At 46.6% G+C, this 17,042-nt stretch overlaps 2 protein-coding genes across 7 annotated transcripts in view; one reads left to right on the plus strand and one right to left on the minus strand.

The window, feature by feature from the left end:
* Positions 1-16,629, minus strand: part of ADAMTSL3 (ADAMTS like 3) — a 366,780-nt gene extending 350,151 nt beyond the window's left edge. For 4 of the 6 annotated variants that reach the window (XM_059912341.1, XM_059912337.1, XM_059912340.1 and 1 more), the window contains exons 1-2: positions 16,381-16,629; positions 14,790-14,915 (exon numbers count right to left, since the gene is read on the minus strand). In XM_059912341.1, the coding sequence (XP_059768324.1) occupies positions 14,790-14,882 (93 nt within the window). In that variant the 5' untranslated portion in view covers positions 14,883-14,915; positions 16,381-16,629. The remainder of the gene's footprint in view (positions 1-14,789; positions 14,916-16,380) is intronic. The other 2 variants (XM_059912342.1, XM_059912338.1) reach the window with 1 other exon arrangement.
* On the plus strand, positions 13,174-13,975 carry LOC132360800 (6-phosphogluconolactonase-like). The gene is given in 2 exon segments (XM_059915893.1): positions 13,174-13,941; positions 13,943-13,975. Coding segments are annotated over 2 exon segments (801 nt in total).
* Positions 16,630-17,042: the final 413 nt, after the last annotated feature.

A 17,042-nucleotide genomic window follows, 5' to 3' on the forward strand; every position in this document is an offset into this window, starting at 1 on the left:
CACTTCCTCCTGTGGGTTTTTTCAGTCAAAAAGCTGAAGTAACACTGAACTAGGGGATTGAGAGGAATCTATTTCTAGACTTCTACTTGCAACAGACTAAGATTTAAGGCTAGAGTTAAAGTTATGAGTAAGATGGGAAGGAAGGTATCATAGCCTCCCTATCCAAGAGGAACACCTATCTCATGAAGTAAAGCTGGCTTCACATCACGAGGTGAGACTTGGCTACAATTCCTCATTAGTGCCGACTCTTCCCAAATCAGTAATGTTAGTTTGTGATGGTGGTGTGAGTGTAGCAACTAAACTATGCTCTCTGGAGCTACACTGCCTCAATGAAAAACCTGGCTTTGCCAGATTAGATTAGATTAATTATTTCAAAAGTATTCACTCCTACCCCTCACCCCACAGATACATATGATCTCTAGGGGAGGAACATACTTGCCCACCCCAATAATTTTGTGAGGGTTCTTTGAGGGGAGGCTTATAATTTAGTCAGTTTTTTTTTTAATTTTTTAATTAATTTTTATTGGAGTACAGTTGCTTTACAATGTTGTGTTACTTTCTGCTGTATAGCAAAATGAACCAGTTATACGTATACACATATCCCCTCTTTTTTAGATTTCCTTCCCATTTAGGTCACCACAGAGCACTGAGTAGAGTTCCCTGTGCTATACAGTAGGTTCTCATTAGTTATCTATTTTATATGTAGCAGTGTGTATGTGTCAATCCCAGTCTCCCAATTCATCCCACCCCCCTTCCCCCTTTGGTATCCATAAGTTTGTTCTCTACATCTGTATCTCTATTTCTGCTTTGCAAATAAGTTCATCTGTACCATTTTTCTAGATTCCACATACAAGTGATATTATATGATATTTGTTTTTTTCTTTCTGACTTACTTCACTCTGTATGACACTCTCTAAGGTCTATCCACAGCTCTGCAAATGGCACTATTTTGTTCCTTTTTATGGCTAGTAATATTCCATTGTATATATGTACCACATCTTATTTATCCAGCCCACCCCAATAATTTTGGACTTGGCCATACAACCTGCTCTGTCCCTACCTCTGACTGTGTCTTCAGCTATGTGAGTTGCTTCAGCCAGTGGGGTTTTACAGAAATGACACAAGCAGACTGCATAAGAAAGACCCTTGTGCCTTTGAACTTGCTCTCATGTGTCTCTTTTATCACCATGAGAAGAACATGCTCTGCTCAGCCTGCTTGTCTAAGAAGAAGGATGAGAGACCCATGGAGCAGAGCCCCATTAAAAAGAGGATCCCTATCAGAACAGAACCCTCACAAGATCAATGCATACAAATTTTTAAAAATAGAAACAAATATAAGCAAAATGCAATCAATGAACATGTATCTCTAGATAAATTACTCCAAAAAGATCACAAATAAATTATAAACAACCTGATCTTGCTTTTAAAAAGTTCAGGAAGAAATACAAGAATTTAAAGAAAACATTTTAAGACAACAGAAAAAGTGAGCTTAGGAAAAAAATGGCAAAAATTGTAAAAACATTACAGATTTGAGGACCACATTAAAAAACCTTTCCTGAAACACATGCACACATCCCTATGAAGATTAAAAATTATTTACATTATGTCCAGATGAAAATATGGACTTCGGAATAAGGAAGAAATCATGTACGCATCATGGCAGACAAAGTGAGGCACATACAAGGGTTAAAAATCAGATTGGCCAGAGTTCTCTTCAGTAATACTCTGTAACAAAAAATACAGAATCAATATTGACAAAGACCTGAAGAAAAAGAGTGGGAAAAGTTTTCTTTGATTATATTGTTGAATTTTTTCCTGTTCTTTTTAAGAAATATTAACGTATGTTAGATCTCCTTTGTTACCATTTTTCTATAATCACGTGTATGTTTGTTTTCTACTTCATCTTATAGGAGACCCACTCTGTCTAGCATGTCCCCAGTTGCTTATTCCATTGCATGCGCTCTATTTCTGTTGTTTGTAATGGGATCGGCTGTTTGCAGAAAAACAGCAGGAGGAGGACATGAGGTATGAGACGGGGTGAACTAGACTAGTACACAGCTTCGATTCTGTTGTCGGGCTCTTTCTCTTACTAAAGATGTGATTTCCTTTTCTCTAGAGCTACACCTTCCTTTTATTTTCAACATCCAACAGTCAGGGAGGTTCTCGAGAAACCCCCTTACTCCACAGCATTTTGGTCAGAAAAGTGCTGATTTCTTCCTCCCTACGTTATCCCACTCCACCTTCCATGGTCTCTCCCTGTAGGAGGTTATGCTGTACACCTAGATGATAAAAATTCTGTGTCAGCAATTTTCCTCTTCAACTCTATGTCCCTTGCCATTTTTGGTGTCAAACCAGGCCTCTTTGGGGACAATACCCACTTATGTTTGTGTCCCATCAAGGCCCCCAATTTCACGCTTCTTACCAAAAGTTTACTAGATAGGCACAATTTGTGACAGTCATCATTAGGGAAACCTCTGTCCTGCTCAGAACGCAAGGAGACACATGTCAGCCTGCAGGGTCTTCTCTCACTCAGGTCTAGATTTCACAGTACTCAGAAAACAGTACTTCAAAGTTCGTGTTTACAAACAGGTACCATCTCCTTGTTTTACTGGAGATAAACTTCGTTCTTTTTGTTGCTGTTTGTTTGTTTTATATAGTTTTGAGGGAAGGAACTTGTTACACCTCCGTTATGCCATTGCCATTGAAAACAACAGGATTTTTGTTCTTGGAACTTGCCCAAATAACTTTAAAGACATTCTGGACTGGTCAAAACTATAATATTGAAGAGAAAACTCATGCCTTAGTAGATACTAAACACATTATAAAACTATAAGAACTTTAAAAGTATGATATTAGCACAGGAAGCAACTGACAGAAATTTTAATGTTTAAAAAGAAATATAAGACTAGAAGAAAACATAGATTACACCTATTTTCTCTCAGTATGAGGTTATTTCTAAGCATGATGCAAAGGCAAAGAATTCTTAAATTGAGACTCCTAGAGTAGGAGACTTGAAAATTTTAAATGTCAGTTTATCAAAAACATAAATAAAATTAAAATATTAATGACAAAATGGAGAAATTATTTGCAGCATATTAAAGACAAAAGACCCATATTCTTTACGTATAAAAAGCCACATACAAATTAATGAGAAATTCTCAGTAGAAAAATAGGCAAAAATATAAAGATAAAATCTTTTATTCTATTTCTAATGTCTCAAGGAGACCATACACAAAAGCAGTAATACAAATGGCCCAAAAGTATTTTTAAGAATCTCTCACTACTAAGATTTCCTTAAATCTTATATTGCCAACTATTGCAAAGAGTACACATTGATAGACGCTTTCTGAAAGGCAACTTGATAGTATAAATCAAAGGTCTTAAAACTGCACATAGCTTTTGACCCCAAGATTATGCTTCAATAAATACACTTTCCTAGAAATGTATTCAAAGGAAATAATCACAAATGTGAGCAAAGATGGATCTGCAAACATATTTTCATAGCAGCATTATTTGCAACAGCAAAAAACTGATGAACTTAAATGTTCAGCAGTAAAAGAATTAGTTAATAAAATATAGCACACCAAATGATGCAATACCGTGAAGACATTAAATATTATTATATTATAATAAATATAAAAATATTTAATGACATGTAGAAATATTCCTCATGTTGTTAAATCTTTACAAAGTTATAATCAAAATACAGTGAAACCACTTTTTAAAAGATACACATATATGTTAATATTCTAAGAAGAATATTGGAAATGTACGCAACAAAATCCTAACAACTGTTAGAATGAAAGGTGGTTTTCTTCATCTTTGTCCTTTCCTGTGTTTTCCACATTTTTTTATAATGAATATGTTTACGTTTTTAAATCAGGGGGAAAATGGAAATTTCAAAAGAGAAAGTGAAGAGAATTTAAAGAGTCCTTTAATACTATAAATGAGTTTTTATTAATAAAATAGAGTAATTCTTTCTTTTAAACATTTTTTTTCAAAATAACATGCTATTATATTTGTAAATGAAGGCTTGGAGAACAGATGAATTTCTGAGCATTTGACCACAATAATTTATAGCATACATTAGCTGGAGCTGTTCAGTGCTGACAAATTCCAGAAAGTAATTGCATAAAATACTTGGAGAGGAAATTGCTTTATGCTTCCATGCTATTTATGGAAATTAGCATCTTTGTAAAAATAAACTGAGAGCAATCACAATCATAAACCTTGAAATGTGGTTTCCAAAAGATGTTAGCTCTGCTGCTTTAGGATCCATTAGCAATGCAGAGGGGAAACAGTGGCTACTTTTTTTTTTCTCTGTTATGAAATAACTGCATACAATTGGTTTTTTCCTCCTGGATCTTTAACCCCTCCCTTTCTCCTGGCTGCCTCCCTTTGCAGTGCATATATACTGAAGTGTTCACTTTGCTCAGAAGAAACTTCCTAATGATCCTGTTTCCTTCTCAAAGAGTATTACATATTTCCTTTTTTTTTTTAACATCTTTATTGGAGTATAACTGCTTTACAATGGTGTGTTAGTTTCTGCTGTATAACAAAGTGAATCAGCTATACATATACATACATCCCCATATCCCCTCCCTCTTGCGTCTCCCTCCTGCCCTCCCTATCCCACCCCTCTAGGTGGTCACAAAGCACTGAGCTGATCTCCCTGTGCTATGCAGCTTCTTCCCACTAGCTATCTACTTTACATTTGGTAGTGCATATATGTCAATGCTACTCTCTCACTTCGTCCCAGGTTACCCTTCCCCTTCCCTGTGTCCTCAAGTCCATTCTCTATGTCTGTGTCTTTATTCCTGTACTGCCCCTAGGTTCTTCAGAACCATTTTTTTTTTTTAGATTCCATGTATATGTTAGCATACGGTACATGTTTTTCTCTTTCTGACTTACTTCACTCCGTATGATACACCCTAGGTCCACTCACCTCACTACAAATAACTCAATTTCGTTTCTTTTTATGGCTGAGTAATATTCCATTGTATATATGTACCACATCTTCTTTATCCATTCATCTGTCGATGGACACTTAGGTTGCTTCCATGTCCTGGCTATTGTAAATAGAGCTGCAATGAACATTGTGGTCCATGACTCTTTTTGAATTATGGTTTTCTCTGGGTATATGCCCAGTAGTGGGATTGCTGGGTTGTATGGTAGTTCTATTTTTAGTTTTTTAAGGAACCTCCATACTGTTCTCCATAGTGGCTGTATCAATTTACATTCTCACCAACAGTACGAGAGGCTTCCCTTTTCTCCACACCCTCTCCAGCATTGTTTGTACATTTTGTGATGATGGCCATTCTGACAGGTGTGAGGTGATACCTCACTGTGGTTTTGATTTGCATTTTTCTAATGATTAGTGATGTTGAGCATCCTTTCATGTGTTTGTTTGCCATCTGTATATCTTCTTTGGAGAAATGTCTATTTAGGTCTTCTGCCCATTTTTGGATTGGGTTGTTTTTCTGATACTGAGCTGCATAAGCTACTTGTATATTTTGGAGATTAATCCTTTGTCAGTCGCTTTGTTTGCAAATATTTTCTCCCATTCTGAGGGTTGTCTTCTCGTCGTTTATGGTTTCCTTTGCTGTGCAAAAGCTTTTAAGTTTCATTAGGTCCAATTTGTTTATTTTTGGTTTTATTTCTGTTTCTTTAGGAGGTGATCTTGCTGTGATTTATGTCATAGAGTGTTCTGCCTGTTTTCCTCTAAGAGTTTTATAGTGTTTGGCCTTACATTTAAGTCTCTAATCCATTTTGAGTTTATTTTTGTGTATGGTGTTAGGGAGTGTTCTAATTTCATTCTTTTACATGTAACTGTCCAGTTTTCCCAGCACAACTTACTAAAGAGGCTTATTCAGTTCCTCACATTTTGCAATCCACAGCTTCCCCTGAAACTACTCTCTCAAACACAACTGACAATTTCACAAGATCAGGGTGAATTTTCACCTTCGTGTGTCCCTAAAACTAGCTCAGAACCTAAAGGAATCTTCAATTCTTCCCTCTTTCTCTCTCAGTCCCACATAATCACTTGTCAAGTTCTATCCCTTCAGGTTCTAAAATGGTGCCCATAATCACATCCTCTTGTTGAGGACTACTCCCCCCCTCCCCATGGCCCCATGCTCTCTTGTGAACTGAGCTGAAGTTCTCATCATTCCCAACCTGCACTGGTGCCAGCGGCACCCCAAGTATCTTTCACTCAAGTGTGTTCCCAGTGGTCCAATGGAGTCTTACTGGTGTCTCCCATCACCTCCCGGTCAACACCCACAGGACTCCATGCTGCCCACTGAATCAAGTCCTCTTTATCATTTATTTATTTAGTGTGCTCGGCAAGGTCCTCCCCAGTGTAACCACAAACTATCTTTGTTCATCCTTATTTCATACCCCATGCTGTCAATTACCCTACTCTTCAAACATACAGTGTCAGTGGAAACAAAGAGGACAAAACAGATTGAAGAGACATTTCTTTCTTTTTTTTTTTAAAGTCTTTATTGAATTTGTTACAATTTTCTTCTGTTTTATGTTTTGGTTTTTTGGCCACAAGGCATGTGGGATCTTAGCTCCCTGACCAGGGATCGAACCCGCATCCCCTGCATTGGAAGGTGAAGTCTTAACCACTGGACCACCAGGGAAGTCCCTAAGAGACATTTCTGAGATGGAACAAATGGAAGTTAGTGGCCGGATGGGTACAGGGCAGGGGCAACAGAGTAGAAGGCATCTACAGTGGCCCCAGGATTCTGGGTCAAATGCCTAGAAGATGGAGAATCCAGGCACTGAGACAGAGCTGGGTGGGTGGTGAGGATTTCCATTTAGGAAATATTGTGTCTGAGGCCCGCAAGGAATATCCTGGTGGAGGTAAGTAGCAGCTCACGGATATATTGATCTGCAGCTCATGGAAGAGGCTGACAGAAACCTCTCAGAGATACTGGGTGTCTTCCATTTTAGTGAGGTTACCAAGAAGAAAGAAGGGAAGGAAGGAAGGAAAGAAGGAAGGAAGGAAGGAAGGAAGGGAGGGAGAGAGAGAGAAAGAAAGAAAAAGAGAGAGAGAGGGAGGGTGGAAGGAAGGCAGGAAGGCCAAAACTAAGCTATCAAAATTGCGTTTTATTTTCAATGTTTACATTTAACAGTTAATGTAAAATAATAGACAGTTTTTTATCTTTTCAATGTATATATAATCTTATTTGAAGAGAACATCAACAGCCTAAATGTGAAAGCCTGAATCATTATGAGACCTGGGTCCTCCGGTGATAACCCCAGGCAGGAGCTTCTGGAGAGAGAAGCAGCAGAGTGATTGAGGCTGCCTGGGGAGAGCACGTGGAGAGAGAAAGAAGGGCAGAACTCTGGAATTAAGCAGCTTTTAAAGAGAGCCAGAGACGAGCCAAAAAAAGAGCCTGAGATGGAAAGGTCAGAGAGGTAGAAGAGAAACAGGCGTGCAGGTGTCACAGACGACAAACAAGGAAAGAGCTCCCCTTCATTCTCCCACTGGATTCTCACCAGCTCTATGCAATGACTCTGTAACTATCCGATAACTCTGGCAACTTGGTAATAAGGGGGAGTCTGCCTCCAGGACAGGCTTAGGTCTTTCTGCTCGGACTCCACCTTTGTTGGCAGCACAGTTTGGAATACGCAACCAAGACCACTGTAGAGGATGCAGTCACACAGGAAGTCCCTTTATAACATAAAACCCAGAGTGCTGGAAAATTCTACCCAAAATAAAACAGGGGGAAGAGGAAGAAGGCCACAATGTCTACCAAGTGTGTAGCAAAGCATATTCCACTAAAAAAAAATTATTTTAAGGCAATATTCAAATAAGTGATTAAAAATGTGAGTATACAAAGTTCACTACAGATGGCTGATAACAAACAGAAGTGAACAAACCATCCTGGAAACAACCCAACTGTCCAGTAATGAAATAATGCGTTTAAACAAATTACAGTATTGTGGTATATCCAAAAGTGCAATGAACACAGCCATTGCAAACAAAAATGCAGTTATATATGCAGAAAGATGTTCATGACATAATGACTAAAAAAAATGATGCATAAGACAGTATGTTTAGCATGATTCCATTTATCTAAACATATACATATATTTATATCATATTTATGTATAAAAAAAGTCTGGGAATGAAAATGTTAATAATTTTTTTTTTTTTGTCTTTTTTTTTTTTTTTTTTTTTTTATTTATGGCTGCACTGGGTCTTCGTTTCTGTGTGAGGGCTTTCTCTTGTTGCGGCAAGTGGGGGCCACTCTTCATCGCGGCGCGCAGGCCTCTCACTATCGCGGCCTCTCCCGTTGCGGAGCACAGGCTCCAGACGCACAGGCTCAGTAATTGTGGCTCACGGGCCTAGTTGCTCCGCGGCATGTGGGATCTTCCCAGACCAGGGCTCGAACCCGTGTCCCCTGCATTGGCAGGCAGATTCTCAACCACTGTGCCACCAGGGAAGCCCTGTTAATAATTATTATCTGGGCAGTCGTATTAAGGCAATTTTTTGAATTCTGATTTTCCTTTCATTTATCTATGTCTTCTATTTTTCTACAATTTTTTAAATAAATTTATTTTATTTTTATTTATTTTTGGCTGCGTTGGGTCTTTGTTGCTGCGTGTGGGCTTTCTCTAGTTGCAGCAAGTGGGGGCTACTCTTTATTGCAGTGCAGGGCTTCTCATTGCGGTGGCTTCTCTTGTTGCAGAGCACGGGCTCCAGGCGCACAGGCTTCAGTAGTTGTGGCACACGGGCTCAGTAGTTGTGGCTCATGGGCTCTAGAGTGCAGGCTCAGTAGCAGTGACGCACGGGCTTAGTTGCTCTGCGGCATGTGGGATCTTCCCAGACCAGGGCTCGAACCCGTGTCCCCTACATTGGCAGGTGGATTCTTAACCACTGTGCCACCAGGGAAGCTCCCAATTTTTCTACAATTTAAACGTTTTATTTGCATAATTTATCTGCTAGCGGTCAGGGCCTCTAGACACAGATTGCCAAGTGATAACAATGAGCTCAATCAATTGATTGTTATTCTCTTAAACGTCTTCCCTGCATAGGGAACAGCAGGAAAAGTGTCACAGAACTCGCCTGGAGAGTTCTGTGGAAGGATGATCAGAAGATATGGCAACCATGCATATGAGAACAAAGAGAGAAACAGATGAAAAGGATGCAAAAACAAAAGGTCCTACCACAAGTTAATTGATATCATAAGAAGCTATCGTAAAGGGTGAATCCAAGTGTTTATGGATCTCTAACCAAGGCTCATGGAGGACCCGATTCAGTCAAGAGGGAACTGACACAGGCCACCGTCTCAGACTGAATCTGCCACCTCCTTCTCCTGGGTCAGAAGAGTGGTTTGGAGGAGGCAGGGGATTTCTGTAACTCACAACAACCACCCAAGTGTGGATTCTGACTTCTGATTTAAAGGAGCTGGGAGTGAAAGCCAATGTTGGAATTAATGTTGGTGGCGTCACAGGGGGAGAACTGCCACCAAGACCAGAGCCAACACCAGGACATGAACTACTAATACTGGAGCTTCCACCATGGTGACAGCCACGGAGACAAAAATACCACCAAGACCAGAACCACCAAAATATCCAGAATCACTAAGACCAGAACCACCCCCAACCCCAGGACTGATGAAAACCATAAGGATTAAGATCAGAAACAGTGACAAGACCAAAAACAATGCCAGAGAGAACCTCTGAGACCAGAACCACCTAACGTAACAATATTTAAAACATCAGACCAGAACCACTGAAATCAGAGACCAGAACTACCACCAAGACTAGCATGGCCCTAGGACTAGAACCAACATGTCTAATTTTAGTATCAAGATACTGACCCTTCCCAATGCCAAAACATTGGAATTTAGGGGGCAAAGCTCATGATAAAGAGGAGCAAAGTACACACATTCTAAAGAGGGCTACCAACGTAAGGTGACCTCTCCCTTAGAGCTCCCTAAGAAGGGATACCAGCTACCACCTCACTCCTTCCCCTCTAAGAAGGAGGAGTGAGATGTATTGAAGAAAAAAAAGAATCACTCAGTGAGATTGGGGATGCCTGCAAGGAGAGACTGGCGATCCACTCTCCAGATGGGCATGAGCTTAGACTGGATCCACTGATCCGTCCTAGCAGAGCAAGGACCAGAGAACTGAAGGGAGTTGGCAGGACAGAGAGAGGAGCCAGCGCTGGAGCATCCCATACCCCCACCAACTGCACAGCAAGGATGCAACCACTTCCTGTGGATTAAGTGGACAACACCAGAGGAACCGGGTTTAAACCATCCTGCCAGCACCCCACCCAACAGGGTTGCCTGGAGGCAAGAAGATCCCAGCAGCATGAGGCAAGCCGGAGCTGGACCTCCTGCTTCAGCAAAGGCAGGTCCTGCAGAGCCCTCTGAAGAACTTACATGTGCTACCCAGAGGGCAGAGAGTCAACGAGAGCTAGAGAGACGGTGACAATTACCAGAGAGAGGCATCCAGTTAAATCAAGAGCTGTTTGGGGCTTCCCTGGTGGCGCAGTGGTTGAGAATCCGCCTGCCAATGCAGGGGACACGGGTTCGAGCCCTGGTCTGGGAAGATCCCACATGCCGCGGAGCAACTACGCCCGTGAGCCACAACTACTGAGCCTGCGCGTCTGGAGCCTGTGCTCCGCAACAAGAGAGGCCGCGATAGTGAGAGGCCCGCGCACCGCGATGAAGAGTGGCCCCCGCTCGCCGCAACTAGAGAAAGCCCTCGCACAGAAATGAAGACCCAACACAGCCAAAATAAATAAATAAATGAATAAATTTATTAAAAAAACAAAAACAAAAAAGAGCTGTTTGCCCTTCTCCCCATCCCCTCTCCTTGCTCCCAACCCCAGGAAAGCTGGACCGAGAATAACTAAAAGGAAAAAAGAGCCCCACACCAGTCCTTAGCACTGGTTGAGGTGAGAAGAGAATGGACCACAGTACGACCCCACTTCAGGTACCTGGAGCCACGCCTCAAGGCTAGACTAGACAGAAGGGAGATGAGATTTAAATCAAGCAGGGAATCAAAATTTTAAATTGGACTGGACTTTTAATAAATGAAAGTGAATCTGCCCAAGATTGCATGGAGGCATGGAAATGGAATGGATTTGGCAAAGCATGGCTGGAGCCCATGATTTGCTCCATATTTATATCCCCCTGAGTTGAGACTTCTCAATGAAGAAGTCTGGAAGAGAGAGTTGGAACAGTAGCACCTGTCTTCTCAGGGAAGATCAGGGTCCCTAAGGAGCAGGCCCAGAGCAACAGGAAGCTTCCAGGGCCAGGGTGTAACCGGAAGATGGGAGGCCTTTCCAGCTGCCTGAGTGAGGGAAACAGTGAGCTCCTCCAGAAACAGTCAAGAACGAGTTAGAAAAACACAAGACTGCTGACCTCATGGCTTGCTCTGCAATCTATCACAATTATTTGTGGCCAGTGAATATAAAGGTTTCAGTTTTAGCTGATTTAATAAAGAAAATCTAGTTTTTATTAAATGAGTTGGCACATTCCTTGCTCCTTGCAGCTCAGCCTCACACGGCTATTAACTCTCCACCAGCCTCCTGGTGGCAGCACTTATAAGGAAGGGGAGAGACCAAAGAAGACCCCAAGGGCCCCCCAAACACCCAAATCCCAAGATACCTCAGAGGAGCAGCTTTGACTCAAACTCAGGCTGACCCTAGGGAGATAACCAAGTGTCCAACCCTTGGGCGCCCCAAACTGACTTAGCCTTCACTAGAACATTCTCCAGGCCCCGTGATGGGACCAGCCACATCCCCAGCAGAAATCACAGGCATCTTGCTTGTTTCAAAGGGTTAATACAGCAACAGCACTTACTTAGTACACTTACTACATGCCAGACAGTTTTCATTTTGTCACTTTTTTCCTCTTCACAATGGATTAACTCCTCCAGAAAATTCTATGAGGTAGACACCCCCTCTCTACAAATGTGGACACTGAGATGCAGAGATGTTTGTATAGCAGGCCTTGAAGTGGTGGAGCTGGGATTCCAACAGCTAATGCTGTGGATGATGAAGACCGCTGGCCTGAAATCTCCGTTTACAGCCTTCTGTGCACACTGCCCCATACATGGAAACAACACTGCAGCGGCACAAAGATATGGAAAAATCCAAAAGAGGTCCGTGCGTGATTCAAGCTGGGCAAACACTGCCCTTGGCCAAAGGTCAACAGACTGCCTCAAAACACATTTAAATTTTATAGGGTGGAAGAAGGCAGAATGAAACTCTGTGCCTTGAAGCCTCAGCCTCATTTGACCAGGAACAAATCTCTGGAGCTCTCACAGCCTGTTTCAGATCTGCTGATGGGACGGAAAAGCAAGTCTCCATCCTTTTGCCCCAACACTACACCTCGCTGATCACAGAAATCCTAAAGTTACCCTGAAAATATTAACATTTGTTCTAATAAAAGCTATCTATTGAAATGTGAATATGGGGTAGCACCAATAAAATGAATAATGGGGGAGAAGATGTACCTCACTAACCAGCTCTGCATGAGTCACCAAAATCATGGGACACTGGAGCTGAAGGAGGCCTTAGAAACACTAAGTACAAGAGTGAAATGAGAAGCAGAGAAGTCTGATTAATCTATCCCAGGGTGTATCTCTTTATATATGTGTGTATGCTCATCTAATAGACGTTAGAGACCTTATTACGTGCTAGGCCGTTTGCCAGCCCTGGGAGTACAGAGGCCACCAAGCCACGTAATGAGAAGTTACATGTGCAAGGAGGGGTTGCCTTGCTTTAATTCACACAAGATACCGTATGGACCAGCATGTTCTAATTCACACAAGGTACGGTATGGGCTAGCAGCATACCTCAGGACACAATACTAAGATGCGCCCTGCACCTTTAGATCTGGGGGTACAAACTGCTTGGCTGAATCTAGTCTACAAATATATATGTCTGGCTTTCAATGTTTTAACAACTGAGAGATAGCATAGGAAGTCTGGATAACCAGCTGTCTTGCAAAATAGTACGATCCAGCAATCCTGAGTTTGCATTCTCACTTGGCACTGATCAGCTGGAGTTGAGTAGAGGTTGCTCTTAATAGGTGGAGCATGTACCATCAACTTTGCCACAGTCGCCGCCATTCCCTATTGTCTCTCAGGCAACGCTAGCTCCATTCGTTTGAGTCTGTCCAGTGGGTAAATGAGGATGCGATGCTTGAGCTGGGTCCCCCTGGGGCTGGTGGGAAAGACAGGATGCTAAAGAAAAGACTGCAGCGCAGGCACACTGGCGGCCTCTTCTTGGTCTTCTCAAGCCCGCAGGAGCTGGGTCCATCGCTGGCACAACTGGTGGCGCAGCGCCTGGCGCGGGGCCAAGGCCGATTGGCGTTCGGTCTGTCCGGCGGCAGCCTCGAATCGATGCGCGCCCACGAGCTGCCCGCTGCTGCTGCCTCCACCAGGCCTGCCGGCCTTGCGCGCTGGACGCTGGGCTTCTCCGACATGCCCTTGGAGCACTGCGAGAGCACTGACGGCCTCCAGCGGCCCCACCTGCTCTCCACACTGCCCAGCCCCGCCAACCAGGTGATCACCATTAACCCCGCGCTGCCTGTGGAGGCGGCTGAGGACTCGGCCAAGAAGATGAGACAGGCCTTCCAAGGGGATTCCATTCTGCTTTTCGACCTGCTGATTCTGGGTGTGGGTCCCGATGGCCACACCTGCTCACTCTTCCCAGGCCACTCCCCCCGGAAGGAGCGGGAGAATTTGGTGGCCCCCCCCCATCGGCGACTCCCCAGAAGCCTCACACTTCCCCTGTTGAAGGCAGCTCCAAGTGTCGTCTTTGTGGCGACTACAGCAGGCAAGGCAGACATTCTGAAGCGCGTTTTGGACGACAAGAAGGAAAACCCGCTCCCCGCAGCCCTGGTCCAGCCCCGAGCTGGGAAATTCTGCTGGTTCCTGGACGAGGCAGCAGCCTGACTCCTGACCGTGAGTGCCCTTCGGGAAGCATTCCACGTTGTAACGGTTGTAACCCGGCGCCCGAGAGATGCTACAGCTGGGACCATGCGCAGCCCGAGAAGGCGGGACCATCCGGGGCTGGGACCCACCGCCAGCCCACTCCAGGCTTCATTTTAGAAAAGCCCTGTGGTGCCACTGGAAGCCGATAGGGTGCGGCCACCAGACCTGCCCAGGGGCTCAAACCCATGGGCCCGTGGCTCCGGGTGACAATTATTAAAAAGAGCATTTGAAGAAAGCAAGAGAGAGAGAGAGGTAGGGAGGAAGGGAGAGAGAGAGGGAGGGAGGAAGGTGGGGGGGGAGGGAGGGAGGGAGGAAGGGAGAGAGGGAGGGAGGAAGGGAGAGAGGAGGGAGAGAAGGAGGAAGGGAGAGAGGAGGGAGGGAGGAAGGGAGAGAGAGAGGGAGGGAGGGAGGACTGCAAAACAGTGTGATATGTGTTGATAGACGTAAACACAATACTTATTTAGTGGCTGAGCTAATGCCACAACCTGGCCTCTGCCCATTCATTGTGTCCTGGCCTGTAGCAGCCAAGTCTCTACAGTGCACAGACAGACAGCCGTTCCAGACTGAAAGAGACAGGATCCATCACAGCCCCAAGTTATCACTCATACACAGCATCCACAGTGGTATCAAGGCGCAGCGGCATTAGGACTCGGAGAGGACCCAAGGGATTGGATTATGCTTACAGCTAAGTCAACCAGAAATACCACTTGCTGGAGGTAAGAAACAATTAGATTCCCTTTGGTATAAGATTAACATTAATCATACCACATCTTAGGTGATCTAGAATGAAACTCCTAAGTAAACAGAAGGATGCCTACCATTCCTCTTCCCCTCCCTATTACCTGCAGGAGGGCAGAGTGCATGAAGACCATCCATATCAGCAGCCACCAGGGGCTCTTCCAGGAAGCCATGGGGTCCGGTCTCCTGGGGGTCTCACTTGCAGCCTAAAAAAGAGGAAAGATTTGTTTTCCAATCAGCTCTGGACCCAGTGGCAGCACTCATGACTTAACAGACCAACCAAAGGGAGGAACCCTGAGCCCCACACAATGTCTTGGAAAGATTTGTGTTGGTCCAGGATGGAGCTACCTATTACAGGGTACAGGCTGTCTCGGGCTCTCTTTAGGAGGAGTCCACATCAAAGTCAGGAGGGCAGCTAGACCAGCCTCCAGTGTGCAACCCATACCTCCAGCCCTCCAGAAGCTGAGCCATCTCTGCACCAGCCACTTCCCAGCCCATTTGTCAGCAGCAGGGTGTGGCTATTGGCATCCGACTCAGGAAGCCCGCATGGAGCCAAGGGTTAGGGCACCTGCCAGCTTCCGCTGCTTCAGGCAAAAATGAGTCTAAGCCCAACTAAGCCAGCCCAGAGAGGGGAAGGGACCTGCCTAAGGTCACACAGCAAGATGGTGACTTTTCTAGGACTGGATTGCAGGTCTTCTGATGGTTCAAGGCTTTCCCCACCAGAAGACACCGTTCATCCTCGGAGCCTCAGCCCTGCAACCAGAGAGGCCTGAGAGCTGAGTTAAGGGAGGTTCGGAGGGCACAGCCTCAGAGCCATACTAGCACAATCTCCTAAAAGCAGGTGAGGGCAAACCAGCAGAGGCCCTCTGAGACCAGGAGGGCAGCGGGGGCTTTCTTCAGAGTTCTCCTGACAGTTGGCAGGGAAATCAGAACGAGGCGAGCCTGGAAAAGCCGAAAAGCCGAGGTCACCCTCGCCTCTCGCGGGCGCCTTGGCGGAGCCGGTGTCCGGGGGCGGGTCGGTGGCTTCTCTCCATCTGGAGAAAGCATTAAGGGCCTGGCCTAATGCGATCCGCAAATGTGCTGCTGTTTCCGACCTGAGGCGGCGACTCTGGGCCGAAGGGAGGCGGCCAGTGCGGGGCCCTAGGACCGTGCGCCCCCCTCGCTCGCTCGCTCTCTCTCTCGCTCGCAGCAGCCGTCCCGGCGCGTACTCCTCCGACTACCCGCCGCCTCGCAGTTCCCGGCCCCCCGCCGCCGCCGCGTCCCAGTCCCGCACGTCCACTTGCTACAGCGGGCGCGTCACTCAGCCCCTGGCGCTCTAGGCGCTCGCAACCCACTTGCCAACCGGCCGGACCTTCCGACGCCCAAGACCACTAGGTGCTGTCAGCCCGTTTTCTACCTAGAAAGCCCCAAATCTGAAAACCCCCAACCCGGTGGAGTTCCCCGCAGTCAAGCGCCCCTGAATGTCTCTCCCCCAAACCACCTGGACCCCACGGAGTTTGCCCGGCCCGAGGTCTCCGAGCCTTGCTGAGCGCCCCGGTCCTGAAGCTCCCGGGAACCGAGCAGTGCACCCTCCCGCTCGGCGCCCCGCAACCCCGCTCAGAGGCCACTGCCCCGTCTTGCTCCCCCGGAGAGAGCCTTCCCACCCCCGGGCGCCGAGCTCCTAGCACCCACCTGGCGCCGCAGAAGCGTCTGGGACGTGCAGCCCGGGCCGCGCGGGCTCGGCGCGCGCGGAGGAGAGGCGGACAGAAGCGGCCCAGTCAACACCTCGTGCGGAATCCGGGACCGGGACCTTCCCCGACGCTGGCCTCCAGCCCGCGGCGCCGCAGTCGCCGCCGCCGCCGAGAAGTTAAATGGGGCTGGGACGGGGCCGCCCCGCCTCTCCCGCCCCCTCCGGGCGTGCGGAGCAAGGCGCTGGCGGGGGCCCAGAGGCGGAGGGCGCGCGCCGCCACCTGCACCGCCCGGCAAGTGCACGGCGCGCACGGGCGCCCGCCCGCCCACGCGCCGGCCCCGCGTCTTCCGCCCGTGCAGGGGACGCCGGGGGCGCGAACGGAGCGCGTGAGGGGCCGGGCCAGGCCGCTCGGAGCGCGCGGGGCCGCGGCGACGGCGAGACTCGGCTGGAACGCTCCGCCGCCCGCTTCCTGGAAGCCACTCCTCGCCTTGGGCCGGCCGCCAGGCGTGATGCCAAGAGCCGGGATTGCCGACGCCGCCACCGCCGACGCCGGCAGGCGCTCAGGGGAAAGGGGCCGCTGCGCCGCGAGCCAGCCGGGGCGCCCCGCCTCAGCCGGAGCCGGGAGCGGGGATGCCATCGCCCCCCCCGCCACCCCCCGCACTTT

Source organism: Balaenoptera ricei, chromosome 2 (assembly GCF_028023285.1).
Source record: "Balaenoptera ricei isolate mBalRic1 chromosome 2, mBalRic1.hap2, whole genome shotgun sequence".
In the NCBI taxonomy this organism is placed as follows: Eukaryota; Metazoa; Chordata; class Mammalia; order Artiodactyla; family Balaenopteridae; genus Balaenoptera; species Balaenoptera ricei.